We start from the raw sequence: 24,841 nt of genomic DNA on the forward strand, positions 1-24,841 counted from the left end.
CCCCCCCCCCCACACTGATGCTGTGCGGGAGCCCTGGCACTTCCCCCCCGCCACACTGATGCTGTGCGGGAGCCCTGGCACTTCGCTGATGCCGAGTGCTCTGTTGGAATTTATTATTCATTCCCTGTAAGAGAGGCTAAAACAGAGCTTCAGAAAAAAAAACCTGCTCCAGTCTCTGGAGTGAGAACAGAGAGGCATCTGTGGCTCAAACTTCTGCTCCGAGCTGTGTGTCCTTGGCAAATTTATCTGCTTGGCCTTCTGCCCTCTATTCTCTCAAAAGCGGGGGCTGTTAATAGTCTCTCCTGTGAACATAAAGGAGATAATGCAGGTAAAGGCACTGGGCACAGTGCTTAGTGATTGCTAACGTAATTCCTTGTAGTTCTTATACAATAAGAATTTATTATAAACACCTGCTGTGTTTATGGTCACCATCACTTTATGGGAAAGAAACAGAAAGCGTAGGTCCTGCCACATCTCCCTTTACACACACTTGGATAGTGCATCATTCACTTGTTTCTCTTAGTCATCAAATTTGGTAACAAATGTATCGAATACCCACTCTGTGCCAGGCAGATTGCAGGTGGTTTTGTGTCCACGTGTCTCACCATTGTGAACTCTGAGAGCAGGGACCATGTCTTAGTCGCCTTTATATCCCTGCCACCTAACATAGTACAAGGCACTTCCTAGGTGCACAGGAGAAATTGTGTATGCAAGAGACAGGGCAAGCTGGTTGTTGTCTTTTTTTTTTTAATTATGATAAAATACACAATACATTATCACCGTAATCTTTTTAAAGTGTCCAGTTCAGTGGCATTAAGTACATTTACAGTGTTGTGCAGCCATCACCACCGTCCATTTCCAGAACTTTTTGATCATCCCAAATCGAAACTCTGTACCCGTTTAACTAAACTATCCCTTTTCCCCTCCCTTCGGCCCCTGTAACCATTATTCTACTTTCTGTGTCCATGAATCTGCCTATTCTAGGTACCTCAGATAAATGGAATCATAAAATATTTGTCCTTTTGATCTGGCTTATTTTACTTAGTATGATGTTTTCAAGGTTCATCATGTTGTAGCATGTGTTAAAATTTCATTTTTAAAGGTGAATAATATTCCATTGTATGTATATACAGTGTTTTGTTTATCCATTCATCTACTGACGGACATTTGGCTGGTTTCTGCCTTTTAGCTACTGTGAATAATGCTGCTGGGAACTTAACGTACAAGTGTTTGTCTGAGTCCCTGCTTTCAGTTCTTTTGGGTATATATCTAGAAGTGGAGTTCCTGGATCATTTCGTAATTCTCTGTTTAAGTTATTGGTGAATCACCAAATTGTTTTCCTTAGCAGCTGCACCATTTTACATTCCCACCAGCAACATATGAGGATTCCTATTTCTCCATATCTTGCCAACACTTGTTATTTTCTTTCTTTTTTTTTTTTTCTTTCTTAAATTATAGCTATAGCCATCCTAGTGGGTATGAAGTGGTATCTCATTGTGGTTTTGATTTGCATTTCCCTAATTACTAGTTATATTGAGCATCTTTTCATGTGCTTGTTGGCCATTTTTATATCTTCTTTGGAGAAGTGTCTACCTTTGCCCATTTTTAAATTTTTATCTTTTTGTCGTTAAGCTGTACATACTGTCATTCTGAGAGAGTGTTTTTTAAAGTTTCCCGAGAAAGTATATGCTTTCTATCAGTCTTGAGTTTTGTGTGGCGCATTCCTGGAGATTCCTGCTGATCCTACTAGTGGCTTCCTAATTGCAGTCAAAGATATAAGAGAGAAGGTGACAAGTAGTCTCCCTCCATGTTAACACTGGTGAGGCTGACCTTCCCATCACACACATTCTTCTCTTCTGTTCTAGGCCATGGGCATCAATGACCTGCTGTCCTTTGACTTTATGGATGCCCCACCAATGGAAACCTTGATCACAGCCATGGAGCAGCTATACACATTGGGGGCCCTGGACGACGAGGGCCTACTTACTCGCCTGGGCCGCAGGGTAGGGGACAGAACCTAACTTCTGGTGCTTTGGGGAAGGTTCCCTGGCTAACCTTCCATACTCTGTTCTGTTTAAAAGATTAAACTCTGAGGCCCTGGATAAGCTTTGAGTAGAATTCTACATGCCTGTTTTTAACCTGGATTTTCCGCTATCACTTAAAACTCTTTCTTCTTTACAGAAAAAGAAATTCTATTCAGTTAATCTTACCTCATGATATATTATTGAGTCTAGCCTTAATTTGAAAAGATGTCTGCAAAATTCCCACCTATCCCAACGGTAGTTATTTTCTTGGTCACATACATTTTGTTGGGTTTATTTGGGAAATTAAAAATAAAAAAGTCTTCTGATAGAGCCAGGCATCCCACACCATAGTGCTTAGGTAAACCTCCTGTGGTCTGTTACCCACTCTGACCGGTGTTTTTACACTAGCAACCCCAGATGGGTCTTCCCCAGGGATGCAATTGTAGTTTCTTCTTCTCCCTCTAGATGGCAGAGTTCCCCCTGGAGCCAATGCTGTGCAAAATGCTGATCATGTCTGTGCATCTAGGCTGCAGTGAGGAAATGCTGACCATTGTGTCCATGCTGTCTGTGCAGAACGTCTTCTACAGGCCCAAGGTAGGGAGTTCAGGCCCACATTCAGATAGGGGTTGGGTGAAGTTGGGTGAAATCAGCCTGTTGCCACCACAGTGCTTAATGTGGACACTTGATGGGGCCGCAGAGGGCCCCCCAGCACTGCTGGATGTTCAGTTAGTAGCTGTGGGGTGGAAAATGATCCTCTCCGCACTGCTTGCAGGATAAACAAGCCCTTGCAGATCAGAAGAAGGCCAAATTCCACCAGACCGAAGGGGACCACCTCACCCTGCTGGCCGTGTACAACTCCTGGAAGAACAATAAGTTCTCCAACCCATGGTGCTATGAGAACTTTATCCAGGCTCGTTCTCTGCGCCGGGCCCAGGACATTCGCAAGCAGATGTTGGGCATAATGGACAGGTAACACCCGGTGACTTCTCATGTTCAAGTTGAACCTCCTTGAACGCCGTGTCTGTCTCTGTACAAACCTGTGAAGCTGTAGGCACCTGTCATCTTGCTCCTCACATAACTCTTTTCCTCCAGCTTTTCCGTCTTTGTTGTACTCCTCCCCAGGTAAGGATGTGGCTGAGAATCACTTCAGAAAGTTCCTAAGAGGGAGATGATATGTTAGTTGTTGACAGTGCTCTTTGTTTACGAGCGTCTGCAACATTATTAGTTCGCTTGAATTACAACCTAAGCAAAGTGTCTGGCTCTTATGGCCTCCATCTTGCCCGCTGTGTAGAGCTGCCCCTGGAAGGGCTGGAAGCAGGGTCCTGGTGCCAACTCTGGGGACCCCAAGAAGGATGTGTTGGGTACCATCATTCCAGAAGATAGAACTTCTGAAAGCAGAATAGTCTCACACCTTTGTCCTCTCTTGATTTATTCTCCTGCTAGACACAAGCTGGATGTGGTCTCCTGTGGTAAGTCCACAGTCCGAGTGCAGAAGGCCATCTGCAGTGGATTCTTCCGGAACGCTGCCAAGAAAGACCCACAGGAGGGTTACCGGACACTGATCGACCAGCAGGTGGTCTACATCCATCCTTCCAGTGCTCTCTTCAACAGACAGCCCGAATGGTAGGTGGGCAGAGAGAACTTGTGGATCTACTGGCCTTTTGTGTTTGTATCCTCACCCACCCCCAGCACTTCCTATTCTAATATTGCTCATATTTCTAGAGAAGCAGGAGCCTGAATTAGACACAATATCAGGCCCTTTTAATTTATTATTTATTTATTTATTTTTAGTTTTATTTTTTTGGCCGCACTGTGCGGCACGTGGGATCTTAGTTCCCTGACCAGGGATTGAACCCGCACCCCCTGCAGTGGAAGCACAGAGTCTTAACCGCTGGACCACCAGGGAAGTCCCGAGGCCCTTTTTAGAGAAAATCATGGGGGTAAGAGCTAGGAAGGATCTTAGAGATTATCTAGTGAGGTGGTTAAAAAAAAATTTTTTTTTTTCAAGTAGTATTTTAAAAAAAATTGGAATCTTACCCACCCTAACATAAAACCAATTAAAAACCACGGTGCCACCATGGTGGTAGAAGAGGGCTTGAGATGTAGAGCCTTGCCTGCTTGGCTTTCCCCATCCCCTTGTGGCAGCCTCTGAGGTCCTCTTCAGGGCCCTAGAGTTCTATGGATACAGCCCAGAAAACCACCCATTTCACAGAGCAGGAATCCGAGGTCCAGAGAAGGGATGTGATTGGCTCCGTGTCATTTACGTTGGAACTGGCAGTTCTCTGTGGTTAGAGGTGTGCAGGCTCCTCAGTATTGGGGTGTGGCTATCATAAACAGAGACTGCAGTCTCCTCAGGGGTCAGGCAGGAGAGGTAAGAGGGTCAAATGCAAGCTCAGCTGAGGCCCACCAGGGACCAGGGTGCCGTGGAGCCAGGCCTGTATCGGAGGCTTGAGCCCTCTCTCTGTACCCCACTCAGGGTGGTGTACCACGAGCTGGTGCTGACCACGAAGGAGTACATGCGTGAGGTCACCACCATTGACCCCCGGTGGCTCGTGGAGTTTGCTCCAGCGTTCTTCAAGGTCTCTGACCCGACCAAGCTAAGCAAGCAGAAGAAGCAGCAACGACTTGAACCCTTGTACAACCGCTATGAGGAACCCAACGCCTGGAGAATATCCCGAGCCTTCCGGCGGCGCTGAGAGGCAAGAGTCTGTTTGTCTCTTCTGCAGCAGTGGGCCAGGGCTTGGCCTCACTCTTACTGATGAAAAGCTGATCCTGAGGATACAGCTGTCCAGTGACTGACTATCTTAACTGGGCATTTCCTAAACTTGTCTCTCATTTCTTCCCTGGTGGTAAAATAGAAACAGGGATTTACGCCTGGTTTGATCAGAGCCTCCAAGCCCCACCACCCCAAGGCACTCAGCCAGGGCTCACAGCCAACATGGGAGTACACTGCATCATCTCCAAGACGGGAAACTTCTGCAGCCCTCGGATGGGAAAGGGGAGTCATGAGCACCTGGTACCTGGACTCAGTGAGGGCCCTGATGCCCTAGCTGGTACTCTGGAGGAGGGAGCCACAGAGCTCGCTGAAAGTGTTGGCCCTGCTTCCTGCCCCTGTCCAGCCCCTGTACTTTTGCTTAACCTCCTGCAAATATTTATTTTCTTAAGGAAACAAAATTGGTTTTCTGTGGCTGTTTCTTCTAGCTGAAAGGTTAGTGTTGGCCTGGGCTGAGGGTGGGGAGGGTTAGTATCTGTGGCTTCAGTGGAGAGTCCCCTGAAACCAGAGCCCGGGGCCTCTTTGGGCTGGGAGGTGACGCACAGCCAGACCTCCAGTCTTATCTCTCAGCACCGGCGCTGGTCCGGCTCTGCGTGGACCGCCCTGTGATTAACCACATCCACTGCACAGGCGCTCCACTTTGGGCGCCTGAGTGGTTACAGATGCCGCATATTGAATACAGAAGGCTCTCCCTGGCTCCCTTTCCCACCTGCCATGCTCACAACATGCACGTGTCCTATTTCCTTTTGAAACATGTAGGTAATGACACGACGTTCAGTTTATTTTGGTTTTATTTTTATCCTCCTGAGGTCTTTGACAAAGGGATTTTTTGGTCAAAGCCTCCCTTCCTCCACCCCCAAACTGAAAATCAGCAGAGCACCTCTCAGAGCCTGTTTGTGCTGCCTAGGATCTGTGCTCCTGGCCTCGTGCTTGGTGGTTTTCTCCTAGCATTTGCTGGGGAATGGCCACCTCCAAGTGCCCTCCTCACATTTCCTGAGAAGCCTCTGGGCTTGGACTTGGGAGAACATCAGGCAGGTGCTGCTGGGCCAGGCTGTGGAACTTCTGGGAAGTTGGTCTTGTAGAGAAGCCCCCAGGGGATTGGGGACATCCTATGTTATGGTCCGCACTGCTTCCTACCTCCTCACACCAGTAAGTAATGATGTAAATACTAGAACTACTATACAGTGGTACGCCGGACACTAAAAGAGACCATATGACACATTAGGGTATAAAGGACTGTGGGCTGTCATTGAGCAGCAAACCAGCCACCCTGAAGACACAATTCAGAAACAACCCAGCAGAATCTGCTGACTGTAGGTCCCCGCCCCTTTACTGAGCTGAGTGAGCTCCTACAGTTCTGAGTGTGCCTCTCAGGAAGCCCAGGCCAGCAGTTAAGGGCAGGGGATCTTTACGTGCTAACCTTTAAGGTATTATAGGGAGAGGTAGTGCAGGGACGGACCGAGGAAAGTGAAGTGGAAGCAGGGGCTGGGTACCCAGCTCGACCAGTTTAGGAACAAACTCTGGGCTTGGCAGCCCACCTTTCCCAGCTGGGTGACCAGCACTGACGGCATTCGCACCTCTGAAGTCATCGCCCCCAAGGAAGGAGGTTTGGGTTTTAAGCTGAAGTTGAAAAGGGGATGTTTAACAGGCCAAGGGTGAGAGACAGCAGGCTGGTCATCTTTCTGGGTTAGGTGAGCAAAAAGAAGGACACCAGCTCTGTGGGTGTTCCTTGAACATCTCCCCGAAGAGCTGGGGTCATGTCTCTGCTGTGACAACATGGCTGGGGTCTGACCTTCTGACTGTCCACCAGGAAACAGCATGTAGGCAGTATTGCTGAGCCTGCCCAGAGGGAGAAGGGGGCTCCCAGCCAGATTGGGAAGGACTCGCCTGCTGCTCCTACACAGTGGGGCCCCCGTTTCTCTTCCTTGAACCAGTATTTCCCGAGATTGAGTGACAGCCCAGGAGAGGATGTGGGCCTCACGCAGGGAGCTGGAGTCTTCTCGGTTGTTAAGAGTATGCTGTTTACCCCACCCCTGTGGGAGCCTAGCTCAGGAGTCTCCTGCCCTTGCACATGTGCCGAGTCTTGTACTTGTCTGTGTGTCGGGGGAACATCCCCACGGGCCACGTGTCAGCTCTCCTGCTGGGTCATGTGCCTTGGTCCAGGGTTCACCTTCATCCATTCTGGAGCACGATTTGGTTTTGGCTGTCTCTCCTTCAGCCAGAGAATTCTCTCCAGTGGTCGTGGTTGTGATCTGGTAGCTGTCTCCACTCGGAGCAGTGCCCTCCAAGTGTAAGGATTTGAACAAGAGTTGTGAGGAGTGTCTCAACGCGCATTTCAGAGGGCAGAGGTCACGTGTCTCAGCCTGTGGAGACCTTTCCAGGACACTGCTTCTCACCTAAATTCCTGTCTCTCCTCATGTGCGCCTACTGGGGACCTCAGGGTTTCCACTTGACTTTACACCTCTTCCCACCATGATACCCTGGCTTTCATGTACAATTAAATCATATATTTTTAAAAACTTGTTTCTTAAAATTTTCTGTCTCTTGCTCTAAATTATGAAAATCAGCATTGTTTTCTGTTTCTGGGGAAAAAAATAACATTGCTTTTTATTTGTGGGTAGGGTTCGAGTGGCATCCCTTTCTGCCATCTTGGCGTAAGCAATGGGCAGGGGCTGAGGGTGAAGCATTGACGGGGTTGGGCCGGCACTGCCTCAGCGCAGCTGTGGTTCCCCGCAGTTCTGATGTACCTGGATGGAGAGCACCCGTTTTCACCTGAGCCTGGCTCCTAGGAATCTGCTTACACAGGGGCTGGGTCTAGAACTGCCCATCCTGCCCTTCCCTTACGCACAGCCACCCCGTTGTCATATCTACTGTTACACTTCCTCTCCAGGTGTCACTTTTGCAGCCTGGCCTTTCCCCGAACCCCAAAAACTCGGCCCAGGGTTCTGGTTTCCCCCAAATTTGGGCAAGGAGAATCCATGCTGTTTCTCCTTCCCTTTTCCTGCGAAGGTCTGGCCTGTTCTCCACTAGCCAGGACCCAGGGCTCGGGGCTGCTCCAGCCTCCCTGCACCCTCCTGCCTGGGTGCCTTGCTTCTCTCCCCGCTCTCCAGATCCTCTCCGCACAAACTCTGTCCTCACCTCCAGCAAAAACAGCAACCTGGAGCCACGGCGGGAGGGGACACACAGTTGGGGTACACATGGGTAGCATGGTCATGGGAGCAACTGTGATCACAGAAAGCACAGGCCAAACTCTGCCTGAAGAAGCCCCAGGAGGCCCTCAAAGCTCTACTAGGCTCCTACTTCCCTCAGCCTGGACAGGGAGATGGCTGCAGGTGGCCAGCGGGCACTAGGCCAGATTACAACGTACCCTTTGTCCATTATTTCAGACAGTCCTCACACGATAATCCTGGGAGGGGGAAAGAGCAGGTATCACTGAGCCCATTTTCCAGAGGAAAAAGTCAGAGGTCAATTGTTTTTTCCTAAACCCATAAGGGAAGTTAAGTGTCAGGGCCGGGCCCCAAACTCAGGTTACGTGCCCCTAAGGCCAGAGCTCTTTCCAGCCCCAGGTCCTTCTCCCATGGCAGCAAAGAGGACAAAGGAGAACTCACAGGAGACGCAGGGGCCTTTATTAGGGTCTGGCAGATGTAGTGGAGATGGAGGTGAAATCCCAGGCCTGGGCCTAGGAAAAGGCAGAGGAGAGGCAGAGGTCCCTGTGAGCAGAGCCCAGCCATCCCTCCTCCCCCTGGCAAGCCCTCCCCCATCCCAGGTTCCTCACTCCAGCTTCCCCGGCTCTAGGAACAAAGAGCACCAAGAACTGCCAAGTAGGACCCTCCAGGGCCACAGCTTGGAGCAGAGTGCAGGATGCAGGCTGCTGTCTCCCCAGCATGGGAGATCAGGGGAGCTCAATGTCTCCCTCTCCGCCAGGATGAAGTGGGGAAGCTCCTTCTCTGTCCCCCAGAACAGAACAAACTCTTGTTCTCTGTGATGGGGGAGAGGGAGTGGGGCTTGGCCTCTAAGCAGGACCTAGGAAGAGGCCAGAGGTGTAGTCCCCGGAGGAGTTTCCGAGACACCACCTTCACACTCGCAGTGTCTCCACTTTCCCTTCCCATCAACTCTGGGGAGCAGCTCAGAGTCTGGGCTGGAGTGACTGATGGGCAGAGGGGATCTGCTCCAAGGACATCTGTGGGTTTCAGAGTGGGAGTTTCCCTGACACCAAATTCAGCTCTATGTACACAGGGCAGCACCCCCGGCAGCAGGGGAGCAGCTGCTAGGGGCTAGTAAGAGTAGCCACCCTTGGGGCCAAAGGGCTGGGCGGGGCCAGCCAGCTCTGGGAGGTAGGCGGGGCTCTCGTCCAAGTGGGACAAAGGGACTGTGTCCTCCTCACTGACGGGCCGGTCAAACTCAGCCTTGAGAGTTGGACGCTGATTGTCCGGGAAGGCCAGAGAGAAGAGGGCCTCGGGCTCGCACACAAACTTATACACGTAACGCTCGCCAGCCACCTGTGGGAAGAGAGGGCTGGGTCAGTGTTGGGGTGGGGAGAGCAGCCCTCCTTACAGATGCCCGGGGCACATTTCTCCTCCAGCAGGTTCTTCTAAGAAGCTCCTGTTCTCTAATCTCAACCTCTCCACGCTTTAGGCTTTTCCATTACCATTTATATGTATCACTGTTTTGGGAGAGGGAAATCTTGGGATTGTCCACAGTTTGACTTCTCTGACTGGTTCACTGTCTGCTCCTTCAAACTTGCGAGAATGCTCTCCTGCCCCCATCACCTTCCCACATCCACTGCCCCCCACCCCCTTGTCCTTGGACCCCTAACCCCGACCTTCTGCATGATGCCTTTCTCGTAGTAGTATCGGAGTGAGCGGCTCAGTTTGTCGTAATTCATGGCTGGCCGGTTCTTCTGGATGCCCCAGAGCCTGGCGACCTGGGGACAGGAGACAGGGTTTGGGGATGGCGATGGCAGCTCAGCGGAGGAAATAATGGGGCGCAGGTCAGAAAGAGTCCTTGAGATTCTTGGTGCAAATGCTCAGCTGGCCCTGCAGCTAAGCACCAGCCCACAGACCCTGGTTTGGCAGGAATTCAGGTTAAATAAAGCAGCGGTGCTGGTGAAGGCACGTGCCACCAGTTCCCAGGTCCTCTCATCTCCAGGCCCCGAAGTAGTTGGGAGGAGGGGTGGGGACATCTGAGAGGCCCACCTCCTCAGGCTCAATTAGTTTGAACTCCATCCCCCGGCCGGTCCAGGCAATGAAGTGGGCATTTGTCGGGTCATCCAGCAGGGCCACCAGAAACTGCCACAGCTGCAAGGCACCCCGGCGCTGGTAGGACGGTCCCTCTCTGAAGGCTCCCACCCCTTCCTGCTTGATGTCTCCTGGGGAACACGGGAAACAGGCGGTGGAGGGCTTGTGCCCTCTGGTCCCCCAAGCAACCCGGTCCCCTCTCCCCAGGGGTCTCTCCAGGCCCTTTCTCATGAAATGTGATGTGATTCCTGGGGGACACAGAGGGCATGAAAGGTCACTTCTCTGACCTTCAAATTTCTCAGGGACGACGCAGACATCATCTGGGAATGGTCGCAGAGGTTTCTCATAGCCATAGCCTTGAGGAGGAAGTTGCAGGGATCACTCAGATCTGGGGGCTCACTGATACGAGACCCCAGAGAGTCCAGAGGGACTCCTGGCCAGGAGCCCCTCCCCCAAGGCACGACTCCCTCCTCCAAACTTGGAGGGCTTGGCAGGGGAGGTAGGAGGCTGCCTTACCCATGGTCCCGTCACCTGGAGAGGGCCCGGAGAAACCCTCTGCGTGAAGGTACATTGAAGCATACCCAGGGACGTCTGGGGGGGAAGAAAGAAAAAAGGGCGATGTTATAGGTAGCTGGGGTAGGGGCGGCAGTCCTGCACACATTCAAGAACTTCTTCTGCCAGCCTGCCTTCCGGTTTTTTTTCAAGAGGCCTGCCTACCACCAAATCCTAGGGGAAGTTCCCCCCAGAGGGAGTGAGAAGCCGGAAGCCCTCAACTTGAGGGCGGGGCCAGAGGGCCTGGATGGCAGCAGCTGGGGCTGGGCAAAGCTGCTCCACAAGGCCCAGGATTCCAGGGAGCAGCTGTTTCCTGTGAGTTTATGGGGAGGAGGAGGGTAGAGATGAACCTCCGGGGAAAGGGTTCAGTGTCCCAGCCTAAGATTCCCTTGGAATGGGCTGACGTCCGGTCAGCAGGGCAGGTTCCAGCCCAGTGCGGGTGTGAGGGAGGGAGGGAGAGAGGGAGGAAAGGAGTGGGGGTGGGGGGGGGAGAGAGAGAACACGCATGCATCTATTTGTGGAAGAGGCAGTGGGCACACGGGGCTGTGTGTTTTCAGGTCTGACAGCAGACAGTCCACTCTATTTCATTCCATTCCACGGAATTGACACCTCCCCACCCCACCTGGAGGCGGCCCCGGTGCAAAGCCAGCCCTTCAAGTGCCAGCCCCTTCCCGCCCTACCCCCACCACTCCCACCTATGAATGAGATGGTGAAACCCGACACCTCCGGGAGGAGGCGGGAGGGTGGGCTCATTCATGCCTCCATTTTGTGAATGGAATTCCTGACTCCATTCAGAGAAAGCTGAAGGGGGAGGAGCAGGAGTTCAAGGGCATGTAACACGATCTCCTCCGGTCTACATCCTTTGAAGGTCGGCGGCAAGAGCGTCTCCCTCCTCCTTCCTCCATCTCACTGCCGGGCACGGCTCAGGCTTAGGGCCCGGGCTTGAGGAGAGGTGGGTGCACCCTTCTGGTTCTTGCTGGGGCAGCCTGGAGGATTTGGGGCTCACCCCCTGCCCCGAAAAGACTGGGCACCAGGAAAAGAGAAATTCAAAAGCTCTGGCCAGCTCTGAGCCTACCCTAATCTCTGAATTTATTTTTTCTAATGCAAGTTTGCAGATAAACTCAAATTTGGAGCTGGTAGCAATGTTAACAGGAGACAAGGCTTTCTGGGCCTTTCCTGGGCGCATGGGGTTTTGAGCTGTAGCTGTTTTTGAACACAGCAGCTGAGTGCATCTCACTCCTGTCAACAGCCAGGTGGAACTAGAATTTAAAGCAGTCCCCTACTTCCGGTCTGGCCAGGATGGCGGGTCCTTCCAACCTGGAGGCTCGGAACAGGATGTGAAAACCACATGTGAACCCCGCCTTCCAACTGGGAACTGTGAACCTGGCTAGTTTCAAGTTCATGTTTCTCCTCATTAAAATCCCTTTGTATTTTTAAGCTTCTGTGGGGACAGGGACCAATGACACGTCCTATTCATCTTTGTGTCCTCCAACTGCACACACTCATGCTCCTGGCACAGTACTTAAATCTCAGTAGGTAATTAAACCCCCAAGCACCTGCTAAATAGAAATAGGAAGAAATGCCTTAACTTTCCTATCAAGTCACAAGCTACCTGAGGGCAAGGACCTGCACATGTCACTTATCTCTTATCTGAATATAAGTTCGCTGATTGAAAAGTGACAGTTCTTTTGAATCTATGAAAAGAAGTGGTAGGTGGGTGGGTTGAATGAATGAACTGGTAAATGGATGGGAAGGTAAAAAAAATTGTGGGGAGACATTCTGGGTTTAATGGAACTGATCACATGCCACCCCACCCAGCAATCCCACCAAAACCCCTCCATCTCCTTCCCGGGAGCATCTCTTACCTGAGTCGTAGGAGAAGTCCATCTGCTCCTGTTTGATCACTACCCCCGCCCCTGGGTACCTGTGCCCATTGATTCCACCCTGGCCCACTGCCGGCTGGCCGGGCTGGCCGGCCTGTTCATACAGGGGGTCAAGGTATTCCCGCTTGAAGCTCTGCTGGGGGTAGGGTGGGCAGGGCTCCGACAGCTGGCGTTGGTAGGGGGCTGGGAGAGGTTCCCGGCCCCCTCCCTGAGAGGGTGTGAAGGAGTGGCAGATATCCAGGGGCTGCTGGAAGACAGAGCTGGATGTGGTTGGATGGAGAAGGAAGAAAAGAGATTAAACGAAGCCCTCCTTGTGCCTGCTGCTCCCAGAGCTTACAGAGTGGGCTCCGGGGTGGGGGGATGGGGGGATGTCTACCCCTTCCTCCCTACCTCCCCCCATGCCAGGTTTCTTAAGGGCAGTGAAGAACACTCAGGGATTGAGAAAAAACTGGTGAGACCTGGTTCTCCTTGTCACCTTACCTATGCTCCCCGAGGTACCCATGGCCAGGGTGGGGCTGGGAGGTGCCAGAAGATCTCAGGAAACTCCGTTGTTCTGCCCGGGGAAAGGGTTGCAAGGGCGACTGTCCGGGGGCACCAGGGACGGGGGACTTGATGGCGATTTGTCTAGGGGGGTCATAGGCACTGGAGGTGAGGGGGAGACAGGGGTGAGGGGGCAGAGAAGCTGGGCGAGCATCTCTGAACGCCTCACTCCCTGGGAAGTCAGGTCACAGGGATTATGGGAGGAGAGTAGAGGGTGCCGGGAAAGGAACAGCATGAGCCAGACTCAGCCCCAAATGAACTTGTTTTTCTCCTTTCTTAATCCTGAAGCTGGGTGTAATCTTTAGAACGCCTCTCCCCAGCCCAGAGCAGCTGGGCTGGGTCAGACAGCAGCTTCTCCAGTGGAAACACTCTGCCTGGGTCTTTACACACATCCCTTGAACCCGCTGCTGCATTTTTCATCCTAACTACTCAGAAAATCCTGAGCTATATTACTGCATTACAGGAGCTCGGAAATCCTTTCTGTGTCTAACCTGCATCTCAACTGCTGCCAATGCTCACAGGTGCCCACCCCCACCCTCCATCCAACCCTTCCCCAGGGCGGGGCTGGGGCTCACCTGGAATAAAGGCACTGCTCGCCATGGTGGTAGGAGAGGGACGGCTTCCTGCTGCAGGGCAGGGCCCGCTCTGTGCGGGGACTCTGGGGTTCCTTCTTGATCCTGGTCGTGGGGCTGTGGAAAGCTACTGTGGGGGTCGGGAGAGGCAGAGCAAGGCCAGAGAGTGTCACAGGAGAGGCAGGAAGAGCTTCGGACACCTTCTGCTCTTCAAGGATCAGCTGGGTGCCAGTACAGCCTCATCCCCCTTCTCTGGATCTCCGTTGTCAGACACTTCTAAGAACAGTTGGGCTATTTACATTATGTGTAGCTTTATACCTCAGGCTAATGTCCAATATGAACCAAAGAAACTGTCTGAAGTTCAACATTTAACGCAATCCCCCCACCCCCCAAACACCTTTCTAGGGGTGAGCACCTCCAACGAAAGGCCTCTGGTTTTCCTGACTGCCCTGTAAAATTCCAAGGGAGAAAAATGTTTTCTTCTTTGGGGCTATGAAGAATCTTTCTTTTTCTGGTTAAGGTTGGATATTAGCCCACTTGCCTGTCAGCTGACTAGCATCATACACATGCTCCTAATTATCTGAGAAGAACATTGGCCTTTCCTGTGGCCCCTGCTGGGTTCGCCAACTCCAGCCACCAGGCTGAGCCGCAGAGTTGGTTCCGAGGCAGTGAATGTGAGAGAGTCAAAACCTGCAATCGACTGTTCTGTCGTCGATCATTTGTGCCCTGTTTTCATTTCATTGAAGATAGTTGAGAGCAAAGTATCTGACATTAAAGCAGCGTTTCTCAACAGTAGCACTAGTGACATTTGGGCCAGATAATTCCTTGTCATGGGGGCTATCCTGAGCATTGTAGGATGCTGGCGGCACCCCTGGCCTCTACCCACTAGATGCCAATAGCACCCCACCCTCAGTTGTGACAACCCCAAATGTCAGCTAACATTGCCCCATGTCTCCTGGGGGGCAAAATCGCCCCCAGTTGCATGAAAGTAACTTAGAATGGTAGAACTGGACCCTGCCGCACTGGTCCAAGCCCCTCGCTTCAGAAATAAGGAAATGGAGGATCGCAGAGATGAAGTGTCTGCTCCAAGGTCACACAGCTAGGGTGGGCAAGCCCCGATTTGAAGCAAGGTCTTCATCTCCCAGTTATTGCTTGGTCTTTGAGTCCAAACCCAAGAATGGGGCGCCCTGCCCTTCACCCTCTTCTAGAGGACAGAACAAGTTGATCTTTTGTGATTCTCTATCCCTATGACTCATTTCCTGCCCTCCCCTACTCCCCATTCCCTCTACCCAGGGCCCTCTACTCACAGTTTTCTGAATGGAAATCAGGAACAAACTGCTCATCACTGTCCGGTACCTGAGCTGCAGAGAGAGGCCAGAGGTGAGTCTGGGGTGGGGCCCTGGCTGGCAGCCCCTGGCAGACACCATTATTGCAGCCCTGCAGATTAGCACCAGCCCGAAGCGGGGAAACAGCTTTCCTGGGACTGTGGGCAACTCCACCCCAGGTCCTAGCGACCTCCATCTCTGGGTTCCATTAACACCCTGGAGGGAAGGCTGCAAGTTCTCAGAACCCGTCTGAGCAGATTCCAGAGTTTTGTCCTAGATGCTTTGTCTTTTTTTCCCTCCACTTTTATGAGTGAAGACAGCCCTGCCCCTCAGAGTTTACAAAGCTCCCTCAAAGCTCCCAGCAGAGTCACATCTGGGGTGGGCAGGTACTATAAGGAGTGAGATTCTGTAGTCTTAGAATCACATGGGAAGATTCTGAATCTGGGCTGGACCCAGGAATCTGCCTTTTATAGAACCTCCCGGGTGAAAGGTAGAAATCTAGAACCTGGTAAAGGAGATGGAATGGAAGAAAGAGAATGGTTCAAGAGAGGTGATAAGAGGATGACAATGGGAGAGGAGGCTGGGGACACTGGCAGGTCAGGTGCCTTATCGCTCTGATGTGCAACTAGGAGAGAGAGAAGGGTTCCCAAGCTTGGAGCTCTGAGGAGCACTCCCAGGGTGCCAGTGTGGGTAGAGTTGAGTTTGGGGATTAGGCAGGAAAACTAAAATAGAACAACAGCTCATCCATGGCCTCCAGACTGGATATGCGGGCTTTGATTTCTAGTTCTTATCCTGGGCTCACTAACTCCTTCAGGTGGGATACAGCTCAGCACCTCTCCTGACCCCAGAGTCTTTGCCCACTTTTTGCCCCTCTCTCAGGAATAAATAGATCACAGCAGGAAGGGGAAGGGTAGACACTGAGAGGGACTTCCTATCAATCTGGGAAGAGACTGGCTTGAAGATGAAGCAATGGAACCCATGGAGAGGGGTCTTTTGTTCCCTGGAGACTGCTCTCAGATTGGACAATAGGAAAACTCATGGATAAAATGACCGGAGAGTTGAGAATGGCTGGTAAGGGTGTGGGATATGAGGAGATGGCTGGAGATCACGGCCACTCGTCCTAGTCTATACAGGACACACCCCAGTCTCTATGGCTTCCCTCCTGGGCCAAGGCTCCATCACTTCTTCCTTGGATTTCAGCCACGACATGTTATCAGAACTCCCAACATCTACTCTCCCCAAAACTGTCAGAGGGATCTTTTTACAATAGAAATCCGATCACTTCTCTCCCTTGCTTAAAGCATGAACCCCAAACTCTTGCCCTTGGCCTCTGTGGCGCCCAAGTTTCTGGCTCTTGCTTACCTCTCTCACCTGCCTCTCCTTGCCTGTGACTCTCCAGAGCTCTGGTCTCCTTTTGGGTCCTCAAACTTGACCAGCTCGAACCCTCTTCCCCACATCTTGGCCTGTTTTTTTCTGGCCTTTGAAGTGTTAGCTCACTTTGCTTTCTCAGAGGCTTTCTCTGACCACCCAAACCAAAGTGGTCCCTCCTGGCTCTCGATCACATCCCTGTTTTATTTTTTCCCTAGCACATATGACTACCTGAACTTATTAATTTACGCACATGTAACTTATGTGTAATTTATTGTCCATCTCCTCTACCAGAAAGTTAACCTTGCTGAGGGCAGGGGCTTTGTCTGTCTTATTTGTCTGACTCCCCAGCACCCCTCAAACAAGGTCTCGTTCAGAAGAGACACTCAATGCGTTATTTGTCAACTATATGAATAAACTACAATGACGCCTTGTCCTCAGGCCGGTGAGAGCCAGCAACATGGGCCTGGGAGCAAGAACTGAAGAGATCCTAACCAATCAGCCCTTCCCTCCCCTTTAGGGCTCCCCCTCTCCACCACCAGGTAACATTAGAGGCAGGTCCCCTGAAAAGCACATCTCACAAGGGATGCTTTAGGCTGTGATCAATTGCTTGGCAAGTGGATTCTTCACCAGCTTACTTTAAATATCAGAGGTGTCAAGTGCTTTAAAATACACATTTATGCGGGGTGGGGGGGAGGGATAAATTGAGAGCATGGGATTAACAGATGTACACTACCATATATAAAATAAACAAGGATTTACGGTATAGAGCAGGGAACTATATTCAATATCTTGTAATAAACTATAATAGAAAGGAATAAAAAAATATAGGTATACACATATATACATGTATAACCAAATCACTTTGCCACACACCTGAAACTAACACAATATTGTAAATCAACTATACTTCAATAAAAAAATAAATAAAATAAAATAAAATATACGTTTGTAGGTAGGTGACTTCCTGACAGAGGGAACCCAATGGCTGAGGGGTTTAAGAATCAGGAACCACTAGCAGCTAAAGAACTTATGAAAGAAAAGTAAGCATAGAACAATCCTCAAGTGATCAAATAGATCACTAGGGCATGAAATCCCGTGGCAAAAACAAATAAACCAAAAAACCACACAGCACATCTTTTCAGGAGCGCGACTAGGGCACAAAGGCAACCATCCCAGACTGGGCCCAATCAAGAATCCCGGGGCATTGTTAACAACAGATTCCCAGTCCCCTCCTCTGGAGAGTCACATTCCATAAGCCCGGGGTGGGGGCCAGGCATCTGTATTTTAACGCATGCCCCTGGTAGCTCTTAAGAATAGGCAGGTTTGGAAAACTGGATAAAGGGAAGGGTGCAAAACCTGCTCAGCTGCCCAGGGGTGCAAGGCCCAAGCCCATCCCTGCTGTGCCCTCTGGCCCACCCACAGACAAGACCCCCAGAGTGGCAGGATGGGGGTGATAAGAGCAAGATGGACAATATTTCCCTCCCTGCCACCTGGGCAAGGAGGGTTCCAAGGGTGGAGGAGGTGCAGAACACGGGGGAGGCTGACGCACATAGGTCTGCTTCTGGGGCTACATTAACTGCCGGTTTCCACGGAGGTAACGGGCTGGGGGCATCTCCTGCTGGCGTCACAGACCAGGTCACGTGACACTAGAGAGCCCTGGGGTCATCTTGTCTTTCCTCTTGCCTCAGGCCTGAGGGTTTGACCAGAACCCCCAGCAGTCCCAGAGGAGCCCCCCCCCCCCCCAGCACACTGACCACACCTCAAAAGAGGTGGCACCATCTTCATCCCAGGGCCATGAGAAATCAGCCAAGGCAAGAAGGGGCTGTGGTGGGAACCCCAGTCCCTGCCTGGCCCCTCTCCGGAACGCCGGCTTCTCCCAAAGGGGCAGGACAGGGCTTCAGTCGCACAGAGACTGTCAAGGATGGGAATAGGAACAGTAACGTGGAGCCTCTCATTCCTGGACAGCAGGAGAATTTCTAATTGCCGTGTTTGGTCTTGAGTGTCAGCCGCTCTGTATTTGTTGAGCTGGCTGAGCTCTGGCTGCCAAGCCAGTGTGCCAGGGTCCGCCCTCAACTCCATCCTGGCACTAAGGTGGAGCTTATCTGCCTGGGGACATGGTAGATGATTAAGGAGGGGACGGGAAATGTGCCAAGCCAGCACGATACCCAGAAAGAGAGAATTTTAGGGAACATCCCTCCAATGGGGGGCGGGGGTCAGGAGAAGAGAAGGGGCTTAGGGGCCTCCCAAGCTGGGCTCCAGGAGAGCTGGGAGGTGAAAACCACCAAGTAGCTAAGCCCACCCCAGGCAAACCACCCACCTATATGATACATGCCCCATCACCTTCTCCCCCTCCTAGGGTGCAATTACAGGGTGAAGGGGTCTCTTAAGGAGCCCCAGGGGGAAGGGGGGCCATTCCCCGGAGCTTCTGCTCCATTGTGTCACCACTGGCCTCATCTCTCACCCTTACCCCGCCCCCACCCTGGCAGTGTGCTGGAAGGAACCAGTTCTCTATCTGTGGAGGGGACATTTGTCCCCAAGAGCCTTCTGGAAGGGGAGGAGACAGAAAGATGTAGAAGGAGGCATTGTAGCTAGGAAAGACTGGGAGAGGGGATTAACCCCATATCGCCCCACAGACAGACTGCAGCACCAGCGTGCACACACGCAGATTCACACACACCCTGATGCCTTCTACTTCACGCCAGCACATGGATGAAACACATCCTCTATGCATACCCTTCCCACACAGGTTCTCTTTTTGGACTTAAAAATACGATGAGGGAAAACCAAGGGGCAAGGGAGCTGAAGACCTTGGAGGAAGATTTGGGAGCAATTATTCTTATGGCAAGGGGAGCACAGACCCACCCCTTTGAGAATCTCATAAAAGCTATGGATCATTCTCTTCCTAGAAAAATTCACATTCCTTTGTGTATGGTGTACCCCCAACAATTTTATACACATATTAGAGGGCGCAAGGACCCCTGCAACCTATCCACAGAGATTTTGGGAATCCACCGACCCTGTTATGGACCTCCGCCTCATACAAAGGACATACATGACCCAGAGTCAATGTTCCTTACCGCCAAAGAGACCAACATCATTGTCTCTGAGGGTTCCTGTGGGCTCCCGACAAGCCCGGAAAGGAACCGTTGTCCAGAAGCGGCACATCTTTAACCATAGCCAGACACAGCTTGGGCTCAGCCTGTCTGAGCCTGGGTTTCCCTGCAGTAGCCTGATTATTTCTCCAGCAACTCAGCAGATCCCAGGCACCCCGAAAACAGACACACCTTCTTAGTCTCACTTCACCCCCACCCTCTCCATCTAGAAAACCTCCAACCCAAAGATGTCTGAGCTGCCTCTACAGAGCCCCCCTCCCCCTCCCCCTCAATGTTGCACGGACACCAGACGCCGCACCCAGAACCGCCTCCGCCAGAATCCAGCCTGGTGTTCCCCCGAAATCTTCACAGCCTCACCCACACTTCAAGGACCCACTGCGTCTCTCCACATTGGGGCTTTAGGGGGAAATCAAGCTGAGGGAGGATGGGCTCTGGCCTCCAGTCCCACGCACCCCACCACTGGCAAGTTTCCAAAGGAGCTAGTCCCTCCCTGCCACCCCAAAACTCCCTCTGGGCTGCAGGGGTCACTGACCTGGTGGGAAGAGGCAGGAGAGGAGGCTGGGGCGCTGCTGGGATGGTGCAGGGGGACAGGGCCCCGGCAGCTGCATCTGTCTCCGCAGAGAGAGCAAGAAGGAGCGATCGGCCTCAGCATCCCCCCCTCACGCCTGGCCATCCATCGCCAGCTGGGAACCTGAGCTGCTCCCTCAGAAGGAAGGACGGGGAACCAAGGAGACCCCAGCGGCCCCCCCCCCCCACCTCCGTCTTGCGATCCCCACCCCCACCTCCCCACCCACTGGATTTAAATGTACAGGGACTTCCAGGGCAGCAGCAGGAAGCACACACACTGGCTGTCACACTGACACATGCAGATAGACACAAGTACAATTTCTAGACCCCCACCGCCAAGGGGTGGGGCTTCCAAGGTTGAGAGCAGATGAGAACGTTTTCCTCCCCTTCCCATTCCAAACCCAGCTGCTTCCAAAATGCCATCCTCTGAGCCTACCCCTAGATCACAGCCCCGGGAGCTGCCCACCTGGGGAGCCTAGGGACCCTCAGCTGACAGACGAGGAGCCTGGCAAGCCAGACAGAAATCAGGCTTTGGGAAAGGAAGTCTTTTAGAGACGGTGGAAACCGACACCGCTGCGTCCTTCAGCTCCAGCCCAGCTCCGAAACCTCGAGCGGAAGATGGGAGGAGTGGGCATAGCTCTGCATGTAACTCGCAGCTGGGCACACAGGGCTTGCAGAATCGGGGAAGACAAGACGTGCACAATCTCCCCCAGAACCCCCAGATCCCTCCAGCACCCACGAGGCCGTTCAGCCTCGAATTCCACAAAATGTCTTGAGTGCTTGCTCTATGCTAAACAGTCAGTCTGTTAGCGTACATATTTTGGGGACACCACAGTCATCAAGACAGATCTAGTCTCACCTAGTCAGGGGTCTTTCTCTTCTACCCCAAGGTTTTAAAGATGGCTCTAGAGGAGCTGGGTTTGAGTTTTAAAAAATCGTCAAAGATACCCAGGTGGAGGGAAGGGGAGATCCCAAAGAAGAGAAAAGCCCTCAAGAAGGGGTTCCTAGTGCTGTAGTTTCTTGGTTTTCAGTGTTACACTGAAGGGACCCTCAGATGGGGGTGTTAACCCTTCCCTCTCAGAGACTGTCTAAACACCATAAGCCTCCTACCTGCAGCCCCACCGGCGACACCCTCAGGCCCCACCCAAACACACCAAGGAATCCAACCAGGAGACCCCCCCCCCAACACACCTCGCTACCCAGAGGAGGCCTCGCTATTGACCCCACCCCCGCCCCCAGCAAACTGGAGGGGCAATTTGCCTGGGGAGGGAGGTAGTCAGGAGGCAGGGAGGCGGGAGGATCAGTTGCCATTAGAATTACAATCAAGGCTGTTTGAGGGAGAAGCCCTGGGCTGCTTTGCCAAAGTGAGGCAAAAAAGAATTATTTAAACTTTTGCAGTTCTTTTGGCTCAAACAGTAAATTGTTTGGCGCTGCGGGCTGGGAAGAAGAGAAACCAAGGGTGTAACAATGAATGTTTTGGCAATTCCAGAAAGCAAGTAACAAATGAATCTCTACTTCTCCTCCTCCTGTTTCTTAAACTCCCCACTCCCGCAACACCCCAACCTACACCTCGGCCTGATGGCTGGTGCCAAACAAACTTTGCAAATGAAAATTTCAACCAGGAAAACGGGCCTGGGGCCAAGTTCCATTCAAATAGGCAAATACCCCACACAATGGTCTGATTCATCCGCAGGCCTAGTTACACAAGCCTGGCTCAGGGCAGAGAAAATAAATATCAATATAAGTAACCACGCTGGGAGCTGGAAAGAGTGGAGAGGCAGGGGACGTGGGGAAGGGGCCTTGCAGAGGCCCTTGAGGGTGAGGAGAGAGGAAGCGGGCTAGGCTGGAATAGTAGGGGTAGAGAGCATCCCCCACCCCAATAATAGTAAAGGTCACAAAACCACTCACCTTCAGCAAGCCACGTCTCCTGGAAGTGACTTAGATCCTGGAATAGATCTGAGGGGTGAATAATGGAATTGGAGAAGGTGAGCTGGAGGTGCTCGTGAGAGAGCGGGAGCCCTAGCGAGCCGGATGACCTCCCCCTTGGGGGTACTGGCGGATAATGACCAGAGTCCCTTGGAGGGCGAGTCCTTTTGGGGAAAGGGCGGGGGCTCCAGGGTCAGCCCTCGGGGTGTGTGAGGTGGGGAGGGTAGCGGTTTGTCGCTCTGTCTCTTTACCTTCGGAGTCGGGGGGCGGCAGGGAGCCCGGGTCCATGAGCTTCCCCTGCGGGACCATCAGCGCTTCGCGCAAGCTCCCATTTCCGGGAGATTTCTGCGGAGAAGGGGAAGAATGCCCCCGAGTCACCCTGAGGCCGCCTGGTCTGGGGGGCGGGGCTGGGGTCCCGGGGTGACTCCGGGGCGGGCAGCCCTGGACCCCGTTGGGGCCGCTGGGTGGGTAGGGGCGGGGTGCAGGGAGGGGGCGGGCGTGGAGGCCGGCGCGGCGGCTCACGCTGCAGAAGGTGTAGGGCACTTGCTGGTCCAAGTATTCGCCTTTCATCCTCCGCTCCATCCGGCCGCTCCCTCCGGCCACACGGCCCGGGCCCCGCGCGGGGGCAGAGACCTGGGGGCGGGGGAGCTGCGTTTGCACACCGTCTGGGGGAAGGCAGCGAGGTGGGGGTGGGGAAGGGCGACCGGGAGGGGCAGTCGCGAGGCTCTGGGTCCGACGGCAAAACTTCTCCGACTCACTTAGGCGATGGGGAGGTTTCCGCCTGCCGAGCCTAGCGCCGCCACCACTCCCCTCCCGCCAAAGGAGGTCCCACCTGCTCCTGGGAGCCGGGCTCGCCGTTTCGGCTGCTTTCTGCAGCCCTGCTTTGCCCAGGCTCAGTTACATAAGACGTGTGTGTGTGTGTGTGTGTGTGTGTGTGTGTGTGTGTGTGTGTGTGTTCGCTCTCTCGCGCGTGTGCGCTGGCGCGCGGAGGAGCGGGCGAGGAGCGCACCATTCGCACACCCACAACTCTGGCGCCCCCTCCAACCCTGAATCCCAGCTTCTCCCACCCCTTGCCCTGGAATCTGCGGAGGCGGCGGTGAGAGTGTGGTGCGTGTTGGAGGCGAGGCTGGGAATCGCAGACATTCTCCCTCCCTCTCCCTCCCGCAGCCTCACCTGAGGCCCGGGCGTCTGTGCTGGAGCAGCGGAGGGTCCCGAGCATACCCCGGGACCCCACTGAGGGCCGCGGGGCTAGGCCGGAGCGAGGCGGCCCCGGCCCCGGGTCCCCCGCGCACCGGCTTGTTTTCCGGGCGCCGCCGACAGTTGTGAGCCCGGGGGAGCCGCTGATTGGTGCATTTCCTTCGCCTCGGCCTCGGCTCTCTCCCCCCACCCCGTTCCCTTTGTTTCATTGACTTTTGTGAATGAAACCCCAGGGCCCGGCTCGCCCGCCAATCCCGAGACTCGCCCGGCCGAGCCGGAGGGGCGGAGTTTCCCAGCCGCGGGGGCCAATCAGAACGCAGGGGCTGGCTCCCGGCTTCATTCACCGCTTGGGCTCCCATTCATGAAAAAATAAACTCGCGGCCGGAGTTCATTCATAAATAGCTGAGAGAAAACGGGGGAAGTCGAGGACCCTACGGCTCCTCTGCGGGACTCGTCTGTGGCCCTGAGGCTCAGCTAGCACCTCCGGCTGGCGTCTGCACACATCTCTGTGCATCTGCGTGTACGTGGGAGTGTGAATATATCTGTGTGTGCGCCCTGGGGGGAAGCGAGCGGACTTCCATGCCCAGAGGAACAATAATAAAGAGCATTTATGAAGCGCTCTGCTTCCACGTGCTCATTTCACTCCCATAAGTTGGGGAAGGGGTTCTATTTTTTCCATTTTACAGAGACTGAAAATGAAAACTCAGAGAGGGGCAGTGGCTTTGCGGAGGTCACTCCGTCAGCGCCGCTGGGGTTTGCAGCCCGCAATCCCCTATGTTCTCCTGTACAGCCCTTTGAGGCCACAATTAAATGAATTAAAGCTATGTGACAACAACTGATACACAGTAGGCCCTCAATAGATGTAAGCTGGCACGGAATCCAGACTTTTTCTCAAGGGTCTGTTCTCTACAGAGCTGTTCTGTGACCCACTTTCTATTGATTGCAGCAGAAACTAGAGGCCCGGCATGGACCTCTGAAAATGCAATTCTCTCTCCGCCATCTTTCCTCTTATCCTGAGAGCAAACACAAGGTATGAGGGAGCAAAAGCCCCAAGGGATCTGATGATCTGGGGGCAGGACTGCTGTCAGTTCTAGCCAAAAGCTACTCATAGTCTGTCACCTCATTCATTTACCAATTCATTCAATAAATATTTATTGTGCCAGACACAGTGCTGGGTGCCAGGTAGGCAGCTGTGACCAAGATAGACACTTGGTGTGCTGTGCTGGTTAGGCTGGAGCCATGGAGGCACACAGGACATGACATCCCCCAGGTCTTTTTTTTTTTTTTTCCTGAGATAATCTGGGTCTACAGTCTATGCCCTCCTTTGAGGAGAGCCTGATTTTGTTTCCTGCCTGTTTGTGATAAACACTTCAAGAGAGTGACCAAACCTCAGGCCTGTTTTCAAAATTCATCTAATCTAACACCCCCACTTTACAGATGAGGCTGTCGAGCTTCAGAGAAGGAAATGATACATGCAAGCTCTTTCAGTTGTCAGGATCAGAGCTAGAACACCAAACCTCTAGCACCTGTTTAGGGCTCCTTTCAGGAGATCATCCTGGGCAAATGAAAATAAACTTCCCTCTCTTCTCTGCCGAAATATTTAAGATTCATGCTTATTGCCTCTCTTCTCCAGGAAGCCTTCCAGATATCCTGAATCAGTTCCGTAAAGACCCTACAACATTCTTGCCTATATCTCTGTTGTCAAGTCTTTTTCTGCCTCGTGGTCAACTGATTGTATGGAGAGCTTTCCAGGGCCTGGAA

The 24,841-nt window shown here is 52.8% G+C and overlaps 2 protein-coding genes across 11 annotated transcripts in view; one reads left to right on the forward strand and one right to left on the reverse strand.

The window, feature by feature from the left end:
- Positions 1–5,645, forward strand: part of DHX8 (DEAH-box helicase 8) — a 27,866-nt gene extending 22,221 nt beyond the window's left edge. Inside the window, exons 19-23 of one of the 2 annotated variants that reach the window (XM_029212524.1) lie at positions 1,866–2,003; positions 2,490–2,618; positions 2,797–2,993; positions 3,468–3,647; positions 4,501–5,645. In XM_029212524.1, the coding sequence (XP_029068357.1) occupies positions 1,866–2,003; positions 2,490–2,618; positions 2,797–2,993; positions 3,468–3,647; positions 4,501–4,720 (864 nt within the window). In that variant the 3' untranslated portion in view covers positions 4,721–5,645. The remainder of the gene's footprint in view (positions 1–1,865; positions 2,004–2,489; positions 2,619–2,796; positions 2,994–3,467; positions 3,648–4,500) is intronic. The other variant, XM_029212526.1, reaches the window with a different exon arrangement.
- A 2,761-nt stretch (positions 5,646–8,406) lies between these two features.
- ETV4 (ETS variant 4) lies at positions 8,407–23,211 on the reverse strand. Of its 9 annotated transcripts, none has more exons than XM_029212569.1 (13): positions 23,057–23,211; positions 22,406–22,516; positions 22,135–22,228; positions 21,866–21,913; positions 14,889–14,942; positions 13,585–13,711; positions 12,950–13,111; positions 12,452–12,729; positions 10,551–10,625; positions 10,322–10,390; positions 9,993–10,165; positions 9,620–9,721; positions 8,407–9,296 (listed from the first exon to the last, which is right to left on the reverse strand). In XM_029212569.1, the coding sequence occupies exons 2-13, from the start codon at positions 22,463–22,465 to the stop codon at positions 9,072–9,074; spliced, it is 1,467 nt and encodes a 488-aa protein (XP_029068402.1). In that variant the 5' UTR covers positions 22,466–22,516; positions 23,057–23,211; the 3' UTR covers positions 8,407–9,071. The 9 variants fall into 9 exon arrangements, with proteins under 9 accessions (XP_029068402.1, XP_029068403.1, XP_029068401.1 ...); XM_029212570.1 differs by lacking the exon at positions 23,057–23,211 and adding an exon at positions 22,642–22,757; XM_029212568.1 differs by lacking the exon at positions 23,057–23,211 and adding an exon at positions 22,716–22,751.
- Between the last annotated feature and the right edge of the window lie 1,630 nt (positions 23,212–24,841).

This window comes from Monodon monoceros, unplaced genomic scaffold, assembly GCF_005190385.1.
Source record: "Monodon monoceros isolate NGI ecotype Baffin Bay Population unplaced genomic scaffold, NGI_Narwhal_1 Super_Scaffold_9, whole genome shotgun sequence".
In the NCBI taxonomy this organism is placed as follows: Eukaryota; Metazoa; Chordata; class Mammalia; order Artiodactyla; family Monodontidae; genus Monodon; species Monodon monoceros.